Raw genomic sequence first — 16,649 nt, 5'->3', positions numbered from 1 at the left:
AGACGATCCCACAGTTGCGCTAAATCGGGAGCAAGAAAACTTGGGGAAATTTCAACTTCCCGAAAGATATCATCATCTCCGGCACCAAACACCAAAATCCGAGCACACGAGGGAGAAACCAAACAAGAAAACCTCGAATGCATCACCTTTATCGGGCGGAATCGAGGCCGGAGAAGTCATCTGTCGCTTGAATCGGTGATCAGCCACAAGGGTTACAAAAAGGCATTCAATACAACAAATTTATTGGTCATCACAGAGCCACTGCATAGTGTTGGGAAATTGGGATTACATGGATCATGGTACCATTGAATGGAACCATCAGCCATCTCACTAGCACATGAACAAGCAAAGAAGAAATTAAGGGGTGGAATGCGTTTGATAAACAAACCAGCATGCAGTGACATCAGTGATCAGCACTTTTTTTGTCTGTGTAATGCAACCATCCAGATTCATAATCCGGTCATCAGAGGCTCTTTTAGATTGTGAATCTTGGTGGCATTTGGATCATCATCATCATATTCACCAGCATTTCATTGACAAGCAAGCAGCAGTCACAAGCCATATATATATGGTCTGGTCAGTTGCTGCTGCTTAGTCGCTTTTTGTACTTGCTACGAGCCATGCTCGCAAGGAAGTCGATAAATATGTGATCATATCCTGGCATTTTGCTATAACCTGCAAAGATTTCCAAAATGCACAATTAGTAAGAAGAGTAGGTTTGGAGTCAAAATGTGGCAGGATAGGTTTGCAAGAAGATCTAAACTTTCCTAGTTATAAGAATACAGTGTCCCATTTATTGGAGTTTAATATCATACGAAACAGAACAATGCAGCAGCTATGAAGTAACCCTCCGAAGGTCCTTCGTCGACAAGGAGTACACAAGGAAGAGGGAATGACAAACTTTGCAAAGATATTAGCATTCAATCCTTCGTCGATAAGGAGTACACAAGGAAGAGGGAATGACAAACTTTGCAAAGATATTAGCATTCAATCTTAACAGAAAGAAATTGAGATTTCGATAGTTATGTATGCTTATAATGCTCATAAGCCCCAACATTTAGTTTAGTTGAGAAGATAAACCAATCCATTAGGGTGCAAATCAAATCAAATGGATTGTTATTTGAAAGGCTACCAACTTTGATAATAAATAGATTCACTATGCACTTATCAAACAAGGAAAGCTTATCTCAGCTGTTTCCAACCAAACTCATCGACTCAGCGTTTTCTGATAACTTTCGGCAAAAACAAACAAATATAAGATATTTTTGCATTGTTTACAATTCTAATTGCACAGACTAAGATATTATTATTTTGGATTTTAATTCACAAGTACCTCTGGTGTTGGATTTAAATAAATTTAATAAGACATACTTTCATACGGTTAGCTTTAATAAGTGCATATAACTCACCAACTAACCATTGCTTGCATTCATGGCAAACATGAAAGTTCAGAAATTATAATTTATGGTCTGTTGTCATTTCTTCTGACAGGACTGGTGATGAAGATATTCTTCTTGTTTCTCTCTCTTTCTTAATCTTCAATACTTGACAGTTTAACAGGAAATCAAACAACCAAAATAATAGTAGACAATACCAAGGTTTAAGATTATTCACTCCTCAAAACCAAATTTTCCTGAATGCTATATCAATTGCTCTAGATGTTCATGTGTGATTCTCATTCATGCATTACATAGAGATGTACACCCACAAAATACCAACTATTCTTGGTCTATTTCTTTTTCTTTTTTATCATTCCAAATGTTCCATAAGGAATCTGAATTTTCCAATTAAACATAGAAACACCTCAAAAGAGAAAATATAACAAAACCAATGTATGATGAAAAGAAAAAATAAAAAGGTGGTCATCAGCTTGAAAATAGTGTGAATAAATAAGCTCCACTTTAAAAAAAAAAAAAAAAAAAACTGCACTTGCCTGGAAAATAGTTGATATCGATGACATAAAACCCGTCCCTTGTCCCATGCTCTCTTATTATGTCTATGTTGAATAATCGAAGACCCTAATGTGACACAAAGGTGAGAACAAAAAAAACTTTAAAAACCTACAACTATTTGGATAATGCACATATATAAGAAACCATCTCACCAGACGACGACGGAGCTCCCTAGCAAGCTTCTCAAGCAATGGCCTTGGAGGAAGCTCTATAGAAGGACAATATCGAAAGAACTCACACTTCACATAATACAACATACTTATTGTCCGTTATGAAGAAACCAAAGGCCACATATGTTCCAAAGACTTTACCAGCAATGCTAGGGTCCAAGTCGGCATCATCTGCGGATGCTGCTGCACAAGAAACCCTGGGAAACTGAAAGACACCGGTACTGCTTAATAGTTCGCGCTTACTGACATCAGGGAGGGAAAATCGACGAACAACCTTTATTGCCTCTCCAACAATATAGACCTTGAAGAGAACACCACCTGTACAAGGGTGAGAAAATACATTTACACAGTACATGGCATAAACTGGAAGATGACAATCAAGAACATGCTACTACCATGATTAATGAATTCTTGGAGAACAAAGGGAGGATCAAGCTTTGACAAGGAGAATTCGTCATAGGCAAGTGATAATTCGTGTGACTTTGCACTTCCATCAACCACCAATGGTTTGGCGACTGCAAATAGGAGAGAAAAAGAATCAACAAGATCACAGAGAATATTTCCATGCTTGAATTACCAGCTAGAAATGTAGCTCACATCCTTACTCATCTCTACTATAGTACATACACTAAACAGTGAATTAGATTGTAGACCGCATTTATCTATGGCTTAGTAAGTAAACGTACATCAAAATCAAATGTTTACTAGCCTGACTAAACAGGTGGTGCAACATACATGTGACTTAAGGGTGCAACGGCAAACTAACCCAAACATGGCAAGGGAACAGGAGCCTCTAGGAACACATGCCTCCCCTGTATTCACATTGACCTATTTCATAAGAACAATTTGACATTGGGAGTACATACTACATGAGTCTCCCCATTGGGCCGGGAACATACATGGGCTTTTTGAGTGCAACCTGTCATACACATGGACCTCGCTCTTAAATAAAATTTCTCATTTCTTTCATACCACAAGATATTCTTTCATCAATTTAGATCAAATTTGTGACCTCATATAAGACAAAATGCGGCAGATCATTAAGCATATGAGTAATTCAACAGTTAGTCATCAGAATTTATTCCAAAAATGGATAATTTTATGATTTTAATCAAATATAAAAGTTATCATCATTATACAAAACATACTTGAGCAATCTAAAACATATAATATGTATGCAATGGATATATTTAGGCTGAGAATATAAAACATGAGAAATATACTTCTCAAATATGTCTGAATATTAGTTACTATTATAAGAGTTGAGATACATCAAAATACTGTTTTCTAAGAAAAAGTAAGAAATTCTATCACATGTATCTATTACCGTTACTACTATAAGAGTTGAGAAACATCCAAATATTACTTGAGCACTTGTTGTAATATGTAACAAGAACACCAAGATGCAAATAATAGTGATGCTCATAACAAATTGGGCACCATTGTGTCTTACCCAATGGTAGAGCAAGTCCAGCTCTGCTAACTGCATCCGGGATCGATGATGAATCTTTGGTGATAACTAGTTGCCTGGGAGTGCCAACTCTGCCTGGAAATTGGAAATGATAGTTATGAGTCAATTAGATAGTTTTAGATAGACTGGAACTACGACAAATTTCTATTCCTGCTCAAGAAAATTGCATCAGAATATTATAAAATTTCAGTGAAACCTTTTAAGAAATAGAATATCTAAATTAGGAAATCATTTTTCAATATTATGAGCAAGCTTTAATGTGACTGATGGTCAATACCTAGCAATCATCATTAAAATTAATAAAGAAACTAAACTAAATGTCCAACTACAAAATGAACATAAAGATGGTCGTATTATTACCTAATGTAGATATATGGTAAGTTCAACTTGATAAAAAGGAAAGCAAGAAACAGAAAAGACATCTGACCAAGCACCAAACCCATTTGACATACTACATATTGAAGCAAACTTTGGTTTAACTTACCATAGCAGTTTGATAAATTCAAATCAGCTACATCCTGAAGCATCGATTGGCGATTGTACAAACGTTGTATGGCAGCTGGTGGGTCAAGGACAGTAACTTCCGGATGATTTTCCATATAATCCTTCAAAGAATGACAAACAAAACGAGTAAAGATATGAAAAATTAAAAGGCGTGGCTAGTGCAAATTCAATTTGCAAATCTCATATCTATTTCATTTACAATACACAAAAAAAAAAGAATTTCATACATACATTTACATTCACACTTAAAACCATAAATGGAAGATAGAGTGAAAGACTTGTATTGTTACTACCTCTTATTCTGAACTTGTATTGTTAATTGACCATGTAACAAGTCAAGAATAAAGTAAATTATGTGGATATATGTTAGAAATTTATTAAAAAAATATCAAGCGCACTATGTGGAATTAAACTACTTATATTATAAGCTATAATTTGGTGCAAAGCTCATGTGGAATTTTTTTTTGTTGAATCATGTGAAATTAAAAAAATATCAAGTAAATCATTTTTTGTGCAAAGCTATAATTTTTTTTTGAATCATTTTTTTTGTTGAATCATTTTTTGGAATCCATCCAAAGACTTGTATGAATTGTGATTTTATATACTGTAAAAATTACTTGCATTTAATAAATAATTTCATATACTGTAAAAATCATATCATGTAGGTTCGATTTTTATTTGGATGAATCTTTATTGTTTTCTGATAAATTTAATTGTATTACAGCTGTAGTATCTAAGTACACTGAAAATTATATGATGATATTTATTTGTTCATGATGCTAAGTCTATAAAATTGAAGTATAAATATTATAAAACATATTAATCAAATATTATATATATTTAAAAATACACATGCCCTCATCGTGTCCGTGTCCATGCTTATTAGATTCAAGCATACTTCAAATATGCTTAAAGCATGTAATGAGTAAGCTTTTATCAGACCTTTTCTTAGTCAAAGGAAGCCATGTAATTCAATCGTAAAATATTCAAGTAGTTTAGTTTACAATAGAGGTTCACAAAACATATTTGTAAAAGAAGATCTAGAATCTGCTAAAAGATAAATTATATAAATTAAATAATAGAAGAATATGGAGAGGTCATATACCTAGAAGAACTAAAAGCACACGAACTACATCAAAAAGAATCTGATGAAGCTAATGCCACAAGGATCCAGTGTACCAAAACCAAAATCTAGTGCAGCTAATTCTATAAACACCTGGAGTTACAGGGCAACCGTATGAGACTTAGCAGACAATATGAATTAAAATCCTGACATACAGGAAATCTTGCAGCTTCAAGTTTTAACTACCTAACAATCAACCATGACAAGAAAAAATGCATGCATTCTATTTAGGTCATGACACATAAAGATAAGCTTTTAACTTTACCATGCTTTTTTGTTTACCACTTGGTATTACTTCAGACTTGATCATCATTCAAATGTACCATTCAGAACTTCTATGATGCATGAATTACGTTAGGGGTGCAATTATGTACTGTTCAGACATAAGAGTCATTGATATCAAGAGATAATATTGAGCCTACAGAAGGTGAGATACTTCTATGATCCTTCAATTTACTAACCTCCAGAACTTGTTGCCACTCTTTTCCAGTCAACTGAGAGAGAAAAAAAGGAAAGATAAAGAGCTTATCAGTCTCGATACGTTTAAAATCAATCCATAATAGTTGGATTAATGGGTCTTCCTCTCATAATTACAGAAAGCACCATTGAGCTCTAACAGGACAATGGCAAGCAGTTTGATAGTTATTTCCATGGCAAGAATTACTGGTCTATCTATGAAAATCAACATCAATCATCCTTAAACTAGTAATCCTGCGTAATCCATCAAAAGAACTTCAAGTGTTAAAGGTGACCAGCTGACCTTGTGCAGAATAATGTCAAAAGGACCTTGATCTAGAAGAAGCTGGCTCTGGTCAATGGCGACAAACACAATTCCTTTCTTCCTGCACCCCATAGTACAAAGTCTAATCAATTAAGTTCACGGAATCAAATACTAGGCACGTCTCATGATATTTAAGTCATTAAAATGGCAAACCAATTTCCCTAAGATAAATAAGATGAATAGACATAGAATATCAGTAGCAATAGAAAATTCTTTAGCATATATGTGAAAACCCCATGTGCATGCTTTCCTTGTCAAGAAAAAGGAGTTACTCTTCTCCTAATATAAAATCTAATGGTCATTGTCAGTCAACATCGTCTAAAACAATCAAACCACAACAGTTACCAAGATATTAGATGGTTACTTGATCAAATGTGGCTTGGACCTCAAAATGAAGTGGGCAATAGCAAAATTTAGATCAGAATGGTAATTTAGAAGATAAAAACATTGATTTGTCACTCTGAGAAACTGTTGGTAAAAAGGAAAACAGAAAATGAACCAAGTATTCAGCAAGAAAAAAAATTAGTAGTAATATGCGGGATTAGAAGAATAATCATGGAAATCTACAACTGACTTTACATTAGACATTCTAAAAAAGGAAGTAAATTATATACGGAATACATTCATCTAATACTGTTCACAATAGCATTCAAATAAGCATACTATCCATCATAGATGAGAATTTTTTTCTGCAAAGTCAATAATTTGCATAAATGCCATCATCCCATATTTTCAACAGCAATAACCAAGAAAAGAACAATGAGACCAAATTAAAAAGGTTTATACAAGAAAAAGCAGTAGTCGATCCCAGATATTTAGGTTTAAATATGTTGATTGTTTCTTGTTATTAGGTTCAAGAAAAATAGCACTAGATAATCTGAAACCTTTCTTATGGTTCCCCCCAATATTTCCTCAGTGTTCTACTATTATACTTGTCATGTCTAACCTGTGTTGGGACATCTCATATCACAAGCATATTTAAAATTCTTCTTCAAGTTTCATTAATAAATTTAGTTTCATGTAACAAATAAATGAATAAAAAGTCGATAAATAGCTAGTTTCTGGCAAAGCAGATTGTTAAGGATAAACCTTGATACATGAAAGCCTGTAAAGTCAATGTCAGCAGACTATACCCTTTAAAACCAAGAGCTAATAGAAACAGGAGAGGGTTGGCAGCATAGCCACAACAGACAAATGTCAACCATGACGATATGACATGCTAAGGATCCAAGACTCCCATAATGAATTATTATAGTTTTGACCATTTCAGGAGACTGAGCCGTACAAGGAGCAGAATTTCTGATCTAAACAACTGAAGATTATAGAAAAAGGACCATCCCCATAAAAACCAACTGGCGAATCAATACCACTGTTTTGCTGGTGTATAACTTCCTCCAGGAGAAATAAAGTGTCGAAAGCTTTGTTATAGACTCTTTCGGGAGATAACACTCGGAAACCAGCATTAAAACGTATTTCCCACTGTGTGTCGCATAATGGTCGGCTAGGAACCCAAAAATTAATCCACAATTTTGTGGATCTCTTCGTAAGTCATAAGTAATGACTGCTCTTGGGTTTTCTCCATATCAAGCTTCATCAAAATCGACATATCTCACGATAACAAGTGAGGCACGGAAAAAAGGTTAAAAGACACTAAAAAGGCATTCATTCGCACGAAGGAAAAAAATACTTAACTCTTAAAAGTCTCTCCTTTTTCTTTTTGCCTAGAAACCATTAAAGATTCCCCTCTGACACTCAATCTACTGACGATCAAAAGGTGAAAGATCAAAGAAAAGTGGGAGAGAAGAGCAATTTAGTGGTATCACAAGAACATCTGGGAACAAGGTTTATCCCCAAAAAATCAAACATCCGATGGCCAAGAAAAGACAGAAAATTCTATCAAACATGGGGTCCTTCTTCCCTGTTCCTCTCTTTTCAGGGAGAGGCTCACCTGGCCAATGCTTCCAGTTTCGGCTGGAAGAAACTCTTGACCTTCTTCGACGTCAGAGCGTACCCCACGACGAGCGTCTGCTGCGGCGGAGGCGAAAGCGACATCGGCGGCACCCCCTCGTTCTCCTTATCCTCCTCATTCCTAACGTAGGAGATCTCCCCGATCAACCTCATGGCCACCCTCCTTCTCACCCTTCTTGCCCTCCCCGAACCAACCCCTAAACAACCCACGAGGGATCCGCAAGAAACCACGGAACCCTACAAGGAGCCGTCCGTCGTCCTCGATCGGCCGGCGTAAAGAACACGCGCGATGGCTTCGATCCCGGGAGGCGAGGAGAAGGCCGAGATGCCACCCAGAGACCCGAGACGAGCGAGAGTGGGAGGCGTCGAAAGGAAGCGGGGTATTTGTAGCGGAGCTTCGGAGGACGATTCCATCAGGAGCTGCAATGACGGAATTAGGCGCCCAAGATGCTGTTAATCACTCGATTGCCATCATGCCGACACACCAGGTTGGAATACACAGGGCGCGGTGGAGACGGCTTGACCAAAGCATGTGATTCCCACGTGACTACATAGATCGGGTCGGGTTTGGTTAAAATGGGTCTGGAGATTAAGCCGAATTGATATGAGCTCGAATCTCCCACATTAAAATCCGTGGATGGTGGACAGATGACGCGTTATTATTTCTTTAGGTAGCTGTGCAATTAATCTCCCGATAGATAAAGACATTATTATTAGCACAGATGTAGATTTGGTACGAATTTAGTGGCCATTACCTGAATCGGAAACAGCACGTATGATAACGTTAGGGGGGAACATGCGAAAAAAGGGCAACAACCATGGGTTGTTCTTCTTGTAGTGCAACCCAAATGGGAAAAGGGATTCAACTCTCCTCAGAGACATTTAGTGGTCGATATCAGGATTCGCTATGGATTAATGTCACACGATCAATCCTCTTTAAAAGAATGAAATTTCCTATAGATAGAAGATATGTTCAAGACAGCTTAACCTCGTTGGCACAAGACCGATATACACAAAATCGAAATCCAAATAAAGCAACAAAAAGTGGTTCATATGAATGCTTCTCCTCCCTACTCGGCAGTTGGTTGGACCGAATCTGCAACACGTAGTGAAATGAGCAACTCAAGCCACGAATCGAGGGAGGTTTGCGTACAAGCAAGATCCTTATCGTTTTAGCTTTTTGGCATTAATCATTACGCGATTAAATTTCTTTTTTCAGTGAGTCCATGTGGTTCCTTATGATTCGTGAAGAACGATTGATGAGTGGGACTGAGATCGATGCCAGCTCCCTCTGCGTGCCACATCATGGCTTATCATTATTGGAGACAACGTTGAAATGGATGGAGCCGCGCCATGGGTTTGATGAGAGCGGGGAAGGAGGAGGGGCAGTCCTGCAATATCTGAAGCGACGCGTGGCGTCGATGCATGGGATCCAGCTGCATCGTTTACGTAGCCGTCTTCTCAACGTCCCTGTTGTCATATTTTATTACAAGAGATTGCGCTCGGTGCTCGATAATTAAGTCGGATCCTCAACTTTGACACCATCGGTTTCATTGACACGTAACACAAACTGGACTTTCTCGAGTTATCCGCGTATGGGTGATGTTATCTATATCGTTTCTATTAGAATCATCCATATGGGTCGCTCATCTGAACTGGTTCATCCTCCGGAACTCGTAGCAATCGAGGGTCTATCTATCTCAAGAACGAAAAGATGCCGTTGACTCAGAAATCATCGGCAACCTTCCTAGCACTTTTGACGCCCGAGTCAATCTATTATCGAGAAGAATCGAAATGGTAAAAGAACTTAATATTTAGAGTAAGAATAAAAAAAAAAAAAAGTAAAAACCTAAATACATAAAAGGTTAGTAAGGAAAAACCTTACTATATGGTGGAATCACAACAACCTGTAACCAAAAAAATTGTAACAGGTTAGAATTTTCTTGAATCATCCAATCTATTTGACCTGTCTTTGCGACATGTAAAAAGAAAAAAAAATTAAAAACAAACGGAACCAAGGTTTGCGATCTTGTTGAGGATAAGATCCACGGGATTGTCATTAATGTCTGGTGATTCAACCAGAAACCCACAAGCAATCTTTTAATGTTTGCTCTGCTGCCTAGCTAGTAATGGACGTATTCCACCTGCTACCTCAATAGAAAATAGCTCATGAGACCATCCATGGAATGACGTAATGTGACGAGGAGAGAGAGGTTTCTCTCCTTGGATTACTACTGCCATCAACAACGACCATGAAGGAAAATATTATCTACCGACAAGACCAATAAAAAACATAGCATCAATTCACTCGACGAAGAAATATTCAGAGCACACAGGAAGAGAAAACTACGGCAGCCACAAGTATCCCTATCTTTAAACCTTCCATCCATACCTTCGCCAACTTAGAAAAGTTGCACTACAAAGCAACTCCCTTCACTAACATATAAAAGGTCCCAAATTTCCACCCCACATGAATATTTCCGACGAAGATGGATCGTAACATTAAAATCCATACAGTGGCGCACAAATGCATACTTCGATCTACAAACTCACACGTGGTTGGCCACAATTTGGGTGTGCGAAAGGCATGTGGCACGTTTGGCTGCGGCATTTCCACAAGAATCAGCCATCAACTTGCTTTCGAGGCCAATCTCATCGCATCCAGTGACCATGACATGCCCCTGACAAGCGGATGGCTGCTACCTTCACATGGAGATAGTTTTAGAGAGCAAGTTTCAACTAAGCGTATGAGATTCCTTTTGTTTGGCCAGGAAGGTACCAAAAAAAGAGGAGTTTGTTTGTCTTCTCTCCACCTGTCTGTGGTGCATATGGTAATAAAAAGGTTGGGATGTCCAGCAATCCTACTCGATGCCGTTTTATCTAATAGCTTAAAAAATGCTACATCCAAATTAAGAACACTCATATGAGTGTTAGCTAATCCATCTATATGGATATTTTAAAAATAAATCCACCTATTAGGAATATTAGTAAAACTTTAATCTATGCAAGTGTTTTCTCGAACTTATTACATATTATCCCTTGTAACGATCGACTTTTAGTATCTCGATCCTTACACTTTTAAAAATTATATTGGGATTCCTATACTTACGAAAGTAAAATATTTAATCATATTTCTTCTCATACTATCAATTCTATTGATAAAAATACAATACGTGTTGCCACGTGCACAAAACGACACTAAAAGAAGGTTAAAAAGAAAATTTCATAATGCTATTCTCACCATCCAAAGGAAAAAAAATTAAGAAAGAGAGAGAGGAGGGTTTTGTTGGGAAACGAAGTAAGATATACAATTCAATTCCTTCATCTTCTCTTATGTATCTTTAGAGATTTTGTTAAAAATTGAAACACTCGATAAAAATGCTCTCTCTCTCTCTTGTGATCATGCCTCCTCATTCATCAAGTATTGCAAAACTATTGGTTTCTCAACTATTGCTTTTACGAAAGTTATAGAAATAAAAATTAATATCGATGAAAATAGTATTATAAAATTATCTTTTTAACCTTGTTTTAATGTTATTTTTCATACGTGACAATATATGTGATATTTTCATTAACAGAGTCGACGACATAAAGATAAACGGGATTAAATATTTCACTTTCATAAGTATAGGAATCATAATATAACTTTTGAAGATGTAGGGATCGGAATATTAAAGGTAACAAAATATACGGGTAATATGTAATTAGTCTTATATACTTTGACTAAACTCGAGACTTATTCCACTTTAATAGACAGGATAGGGTTGCTGTTTTGAGATTAGTTCTAGTCCACTTTAATATATCTAGAAGTATATTGACCTTTCACGACTCCACGTCGGTAGGAGTATAATGCACTATGCATTTCTTAGAACACAAGACTGGAACCTTTCTTAGCCTTTATGGATTCTTCATTAGGGGTTTGGTTCTTCGCTTCCAAGGCCATGGTCCTTACATTCTAAGAATAAGGGATGTGATCTGGATTCCTTGCATGCAGGCCAAGCATCCACTAGTCCATGCATGGTGATATCAGGGGTTCCATTTGTGGATTCCCTTCAATCCATCTATTGGTAAACGGATGCTTCCACCACCACACCGCAAAACCAAAGAGACTTGCAGCATCTTCAACTAAAAGAAAGCAAGAATGGAATACTGATTCTAGGGGATCAAGTTCCGGATTTGGGAATTCCATAAGTAGTCCATACCTGAGCTTCTCACAAGTAACATTGCCGACGCACTTGAATGTGGCATTTCCTATGTCGTGGAATCAATCCAATTCGTTGGTTCCTCCTTCTGGTGGACTTCAAATCTTTGATACGGCCACACTGAAAGACACCTACACCACTGAGAGAAAACAGCATGTCAAAGGTTCCAAAGCAAGCAGTAGTACGATAAATTTGGGTCGTCATTTGGGCCCGGATATATCGGCCCAAAATGATCTAAGCCTACAATCCAATCTAAGATGCGGCCCAAATCAGCCCAAACGCTCTCCACCCCCCTCTCATTTGGGCTCAACCGGCCCGTGGTTCGTAACGTACTTCGTGGGCAAGGTCGGGACACGAACCAAATCGTCCGCATTCACCTCGTTTCCCGCCGTCCCCCTCACCGCTGCGGTCACTACCACCACCGGCTGTGGTCTCACCTCGCCCACCCTAAAGTCGCAGAGATCCGGCTTCTCGCCGGCGCTCCGCCTCCGTAAGCCAGCCATGCCGCCTCTCACGCCGCCCTTCTCGAGCCCGATCTATTACGCTCACTTCGTTTCTTGATTTCGAGGCGGAGGAAGCGACGGCCTGCCGATTCGCACGCCGAACCCCGACACCCACACGCCCTCCGCCTGGAGCCAGACTCCATCGATCTTTCGACCCAAAACCCATAGTTCCATTGCAGGAGAAAGAACTCGAAATCTTTTAGGGTTTGCTTACCGGAATCGCCTGGGAAGGGGTCGGATGTATGGCTTCCGAGGAGATTAGAGCGTTCGAAACTCCCACCACGAGCAATTTTAGGAATCCCCACCAGCGACAGAGGGCGAGACGCCATCGATCGCCGAAGGAATTCGTAGAACCGAAAGAAAGTGGCCGGAGCAGAGACGAGGGAGAAAGAAGTCGAAGAGGGGTGGTTTTATAGGCGGCAGATCCCTGGGTCCCATAGATGACATGGCGAAATCCAACCAATGAGAGGCGAGGGAATGATGCGAGCCGTTCGCTTTTATGAGTAGTGACGGGACAAGCATTACGGGTCGATCAAAGCCGTTCGCTTTTAGATGGATGGTGAGGATGAGATCGCTTTATTCGGGTGCGGGTTTGGAACCCTGAAATAAGATCCGATAACCTCTTTCATGTAGGATTTAGAAGCGTTGCGTCCGAATTCTGATGCGGTGGCATCACCGAGAGGATCAAACCTAAATGGAAGCTCTCGTGCATGATTGGCAGATTGCTTGCAACAGCACAGCATGTTCGGTGTCCAATTCCACAAGATGAGCACAAAAGAATAGAAATTACTCATAAGAGATCCTCGAGAAGGATATAGACAACATCTTTTGCTAGAGTCGTCGGGCTTTGTAAGGATTAGACATCGAATGGAAACTGAGAAGCAGGTTTTGAACTGTCGAAATCCTCAGAGAAGAGGAAGAAACAGAAGTTTTATGAGAGTCAAACCTCCCTCCTACTACAAGTCCTCAAAAGAACATGCAACTGTGTCACTCTTCTGCTCCAAAAACATGATCGAGTAGCTCAACCATGCAAAAAAGCTAAGAGAGAAGAGCAATGAACCTGCGGATCGGACAACACCATGCAGCAAAAACTAGTGAAACTTGTCTCGAGGAGGAGGAGGAGGAGGAGGAGGAGGAGGAGGAGGAGGAGATCTTGATTAGCTTCAACGCACCGACCGTTGTCTGAAAGCGGAGTTCAGCTTCTTCACCACCTCTTTGGCCGTCACGCAGAACTCCTCTTCCATCTGCACAAGAAGATGATAACAAGTTCGTTCATGTTGTTCGTCCGTACGACCGTGGTGGGTAGGAGAAGGGCGGTGGATCTTGCCTGGGTCATGACGGTGATGTCGAGAGAAGCAGCGGCGAAAGGTATGACGCTGGTGTTCCCCACGGAAAGGTGGAGCTTCTCGATCTCGGAGAGAGCTTTCACCAGCACGCCCTTGCGGTTCTCGCAGTGGATCTTGATGAGGACAGCCTTGTCGCACACTCTGGCCTCGATCTCGGGAGCAGGCCCGCCGCATGGGTGTTCGTCGGAGGAGCTGTCGTCATCGTCGGCGCCGAGCCGAGACTTCTTGACGAGCACCGCCTTCTCCGCCTGCCTCTTCGCAACTTGATCTTCCAGAGACTTGACCTGCTCTTCGAGTCGCTTCAGGTACTCGATGGCGTCCCCGAGAACGGAGGCCTTGTCCATCTTCCAAGGAGTAGAAATTTGGAGGTCGATCAAACGTGTCGAGCGTTGGCGAAGCAGAAAGGAGGAGCCGATCCAAGAGCGTACCTTCTTTAGACCAGGAACTACTGCGGAGAGTGCGATGAATCTCTGGCTAAGCTTCTCTCTGCGTTTCCTCTCGGCCACGACGTGTTCCGGGTTATGAGAGGCCGTCCTCGCCGCCAAGTTTGCCCTCTTGGAACCCTGCCCCGACATGGTGTCGTAGTCCCTCTTCGAGCCACCGCGGATCGGCACAGCCATCTCTTCTTTCGGCCTCGTCGTCGGAACATAGAGAGCGGAGTGACAGATGGGTGATTCCGGCCTGCCAAACGATAGAATTCTTGGCCACGAGGCGTCGGTCTTGGTGGCCTTCTTGGGAAACGAAGCATGGCTTTCAGAGGAGGGAGACGGTTCTACGTCTCGCAGGAGGCCCACTCCCAGTTGGTCTGCGCCGAGCTGATCCAGAGCTGTCCATTCCCACTGATCAAAGAAACTCTGCTCCATTCCCTGCGGATCCCAAAGACCGACTGCATCATTCAGGAAATCATCTCAGAAATGCTTAACCCAAGAACCTGATCCCGGCTGCCGCTTACCATGTCGGAATAGCACGGAGATGCCGATGCCTCCATCAAGAGAGATACTTTTTCTGCAACGAAGAAGGAGAAGCGACCCTCTTCCCCTTTTTATGTTTATGGTGTATGGTCGAAGGCTGCTTCTGCCGTTGGTCTGAACGTTCTTACTGCCTCCATGACCGACGCTTTGGCTGCTTCTTTCTATGCGAAGACTATTTGCTTATCCTGCCGTGTCCCATTGCCTGTGGTGCCAGCAACTTCATTTGTAGCTCGTCAACAGCTTTTATTTATGGCTGAATTGATGGCCAAGAAATAATTGGTATCTCAGTAGTCCCCATAGTATTTTATAATGCTTCGCCCATCTGTAGCAACTCAGCCACGAGGAGATATAAATAGAGAGAGAAAGAAAGAGAGAGAGTAGAAACAAAAGTACTGTTGCTTGCTGGGGAAGAAGATGGGAGTCGAGGCAAAGCGTACACACGGAAGAACGCGTTAGAGGAGGCCTTTGGAGTGACGCGACATGTGTCCCCTCGCCATTGCAGTCCATTTGACCACGTGGCACATTGACTGACTGCCTGAAGTCAATCCGCCGCGACCGTGTCGGCTACGTGTTTCCTCTTCGTTCAGACTCTTCCAAACCAAATTCCATGTCTCATCGACCTTCACAGCGTCCATTTGGTGAATCTTGTTCGTCTTATTCCGAAGAACACGCACAACAACGTCAGCACTGATAGCTAATCAGAAGCAGAATCTCGTAAACAAATTAATGGAAGATACTGCAACTCCAGCAATCTCGGATCTACCTCACATTCTTTTTCTCCGAGGCCATATGCTGATCATCTTGCCCTTGTCTCCGGCCTGGTCCTCGATCTATCCATGGATCACTACATCGCCTCCAATCTTACAGCAACGGGAAACGGGGAACTTGGTCATCTTCGTACGTGCATTCTCTGTTAATCAATAGAAATCGTAGTGATTTCTATTAGAACATTTAGGTTTAATTTCATTTTGAGAAATCATTGATGACTATCTTATATTTTAAAAAATTATATTAAAATTTTTTATAATTATAAAAATTAAATTTTTTATAATTATGAAAGTGAAACATCTAACTCCATTTATCCGAACGCTGTTCGTATTATCGACGACACAAAAACGATAGGACAATATGTGTATATATATATATTCTTGTTTGGATATATCATATTTATCATTATAATTTTTTGAAAAAAAAAATGGTTTTAATGCATATTAAAAATAGTTAAATGACTCTGCAGCTCATTGATAATAATAAATAAATAAATAAAATAAATAAAAATAAAGTTGAGCTTTTGAGGGTTTACCAGCAGGAGCCAAACCCTCAACTGTTCATATCAATCAATGAAGCATGGGTCAATAATGTAGTGACATGTCATGTCGTGGCAACATGATCGAGCACAAATCCATCTCAGATCCACACATGGGATAAGCGCTCCACCCGGTGACCGAGACAGCGCATCCGACCATCCCCCCATATCCACTATAATTATCTTAAGAACGAACCCTTTAAAAATCAAACTTGGGATTCAATATTTCATATCTCCATACCCTATCATCTATCCAAGAATCCAAGAGATAAGCTTTGCCCACCACAAATGAAGCTGAGGTTATCTGCTGGTCTTCGGAAGGATAGACATGTAGAACTCCAAAGCAAAGCAA

General features: G+C 40.1%; 2 protein-coding genes across 4 annotated transcripts; both read right to left on the bottom strand.

Annotated features, from left to right (window-relative positions):
• Window positions 1-212: 212 nt before the first annotated feature.
• On the bottom strand, window positions 213-8,323 carry LOC135608274 (inositol-tetrakisphosphate 1-kinase 1-like). Of its 3 annotated transcripts, XM_065100958.1 has the most exons (10): window positions 7,950-8,323; window positions 5,981-6,062; window positions 5,682-5,714; window positions 4,078-4,198; window positions 3,576-3,668; window positions 2,518-2,637; window positions 2,264-2,440; window positions 2,105-2,160; window positions 1,934-2,018; window positions 213-675 (listed from the first exon to the last, which is right to left on the bottom strand). In XM_065100958.1, exons 1-10 carry the CDS (start codon window positions 8,120-8,122, stop codon window positions 578-580), a joined length of 1,038 nt encoding a protein of 345 aa, XP_064957030.1. In that variant the 5' UTR covers window positions 8,123-8,323; the 3' UTR covers window positions 213-577. The 3 variants fall into 3 exon arrangements, with proteins under 3 accessions (XP_064957030.1, XP_064957032.1, XP_064957031.1); XM_065100960.1 differs by lacking the exon at window positions 2,518-2,637; XM_065100959.1 differs by lacking the exon at window positions 5,682-5,714.
• Window positions 8,324-13,537: 5,214 nt separating this feature from the next.
• LOC135608272 (transcription factor bHLH25-like) lies at window positions 13,538-15,214 on the bottom strand. The gene is made up of 4 exons (XM_065100957.1): window positions 14,973-15,214; window positions 14,449-14,886; window positions 14,002-14,364; window positions 13,538-13,918 (listed from the first exon to the last, which is right to left on the bottom strand). The coding sequence occupies exons 1-4, from the start codon at window positions 15,006-15,008 to the stop codon at window positions 13,838-13,840; spliced, it is 918 nt and encodes a 305-aa protein (XP_064957029.1). The 5' UTR covers window positions 15,009-15,214; the 3' UTR covers window positions 13,538-13,837.
• Window positions 15,215-16,649: the final 1,435 nt, after the last annotated feature.

The sequence above is a fragment of the Musa acuminata genome, chromosome BXJ2-3 (assembly GCF_036884655.1).
Source record: "Musa acuminata AAA Group cultivar baxijiao chromosome BXJ2-3, Cavendish_Baxijiao_AAA, whole genome shotgun sequence".
NCBI lineage: Eukaryota > Viridiplantae > Streptophyta > Magnoliopsida > Zingiberales > Musaceae > Musa > Musa acuminata.
The sequence above is the reverse complement of the archived record's forward strand: the minus strand, read 5'-3'. Positions and strand labels throughout refer to the sequence as shown.

Excerpts from the sequence above, each read along its gene's own strand:
- LOC135608272 (XM_065100957.1), bottom strand. The coding sequence starts at position 15,008 with ATGGAGGCATCGGCATCTCCGTGCTATTCCGACATG. Across the intron at positions 14,365-14,448 it reads TAGTTCCTGGTCTAAAGAAG|ATGGACAAGGCCTCCGTTCT; the intron begins GTACGCTCTTGG and ends ACTCCTTGGAAG. Across the intron at positions 13,919-14,001 it reads ACATCACCGTCATGACCCAG|ATGGAAGAGGAGTTCTGCGT; the intron begins GCAAGATCCACC and ends CTTCTTGTGCAG.
- LOC135608274 (XM_065100958.1), bottom strand. The coding sequence starts at position 8,122 with ATGAGGTTGATCGGGGAGATCTCCTACGTTAGGAATGAGGAGGATAAG. Across the intron at positions 4,199-5,681 it reads AGTGGCAACAAGTTCTGGAG|GATTATATGGAAAATCATCC; the intron begins GTTAGTAAATTG and ends CATTCTTTGAAG. Across the intron at positions 676-1,933 it reads CGATATCAACTATTTTCCAG|GTTATAGCAAAATGCCAGGA; the intron begins GCAAGTGCAGTT and ends AAATCTTTGCAG.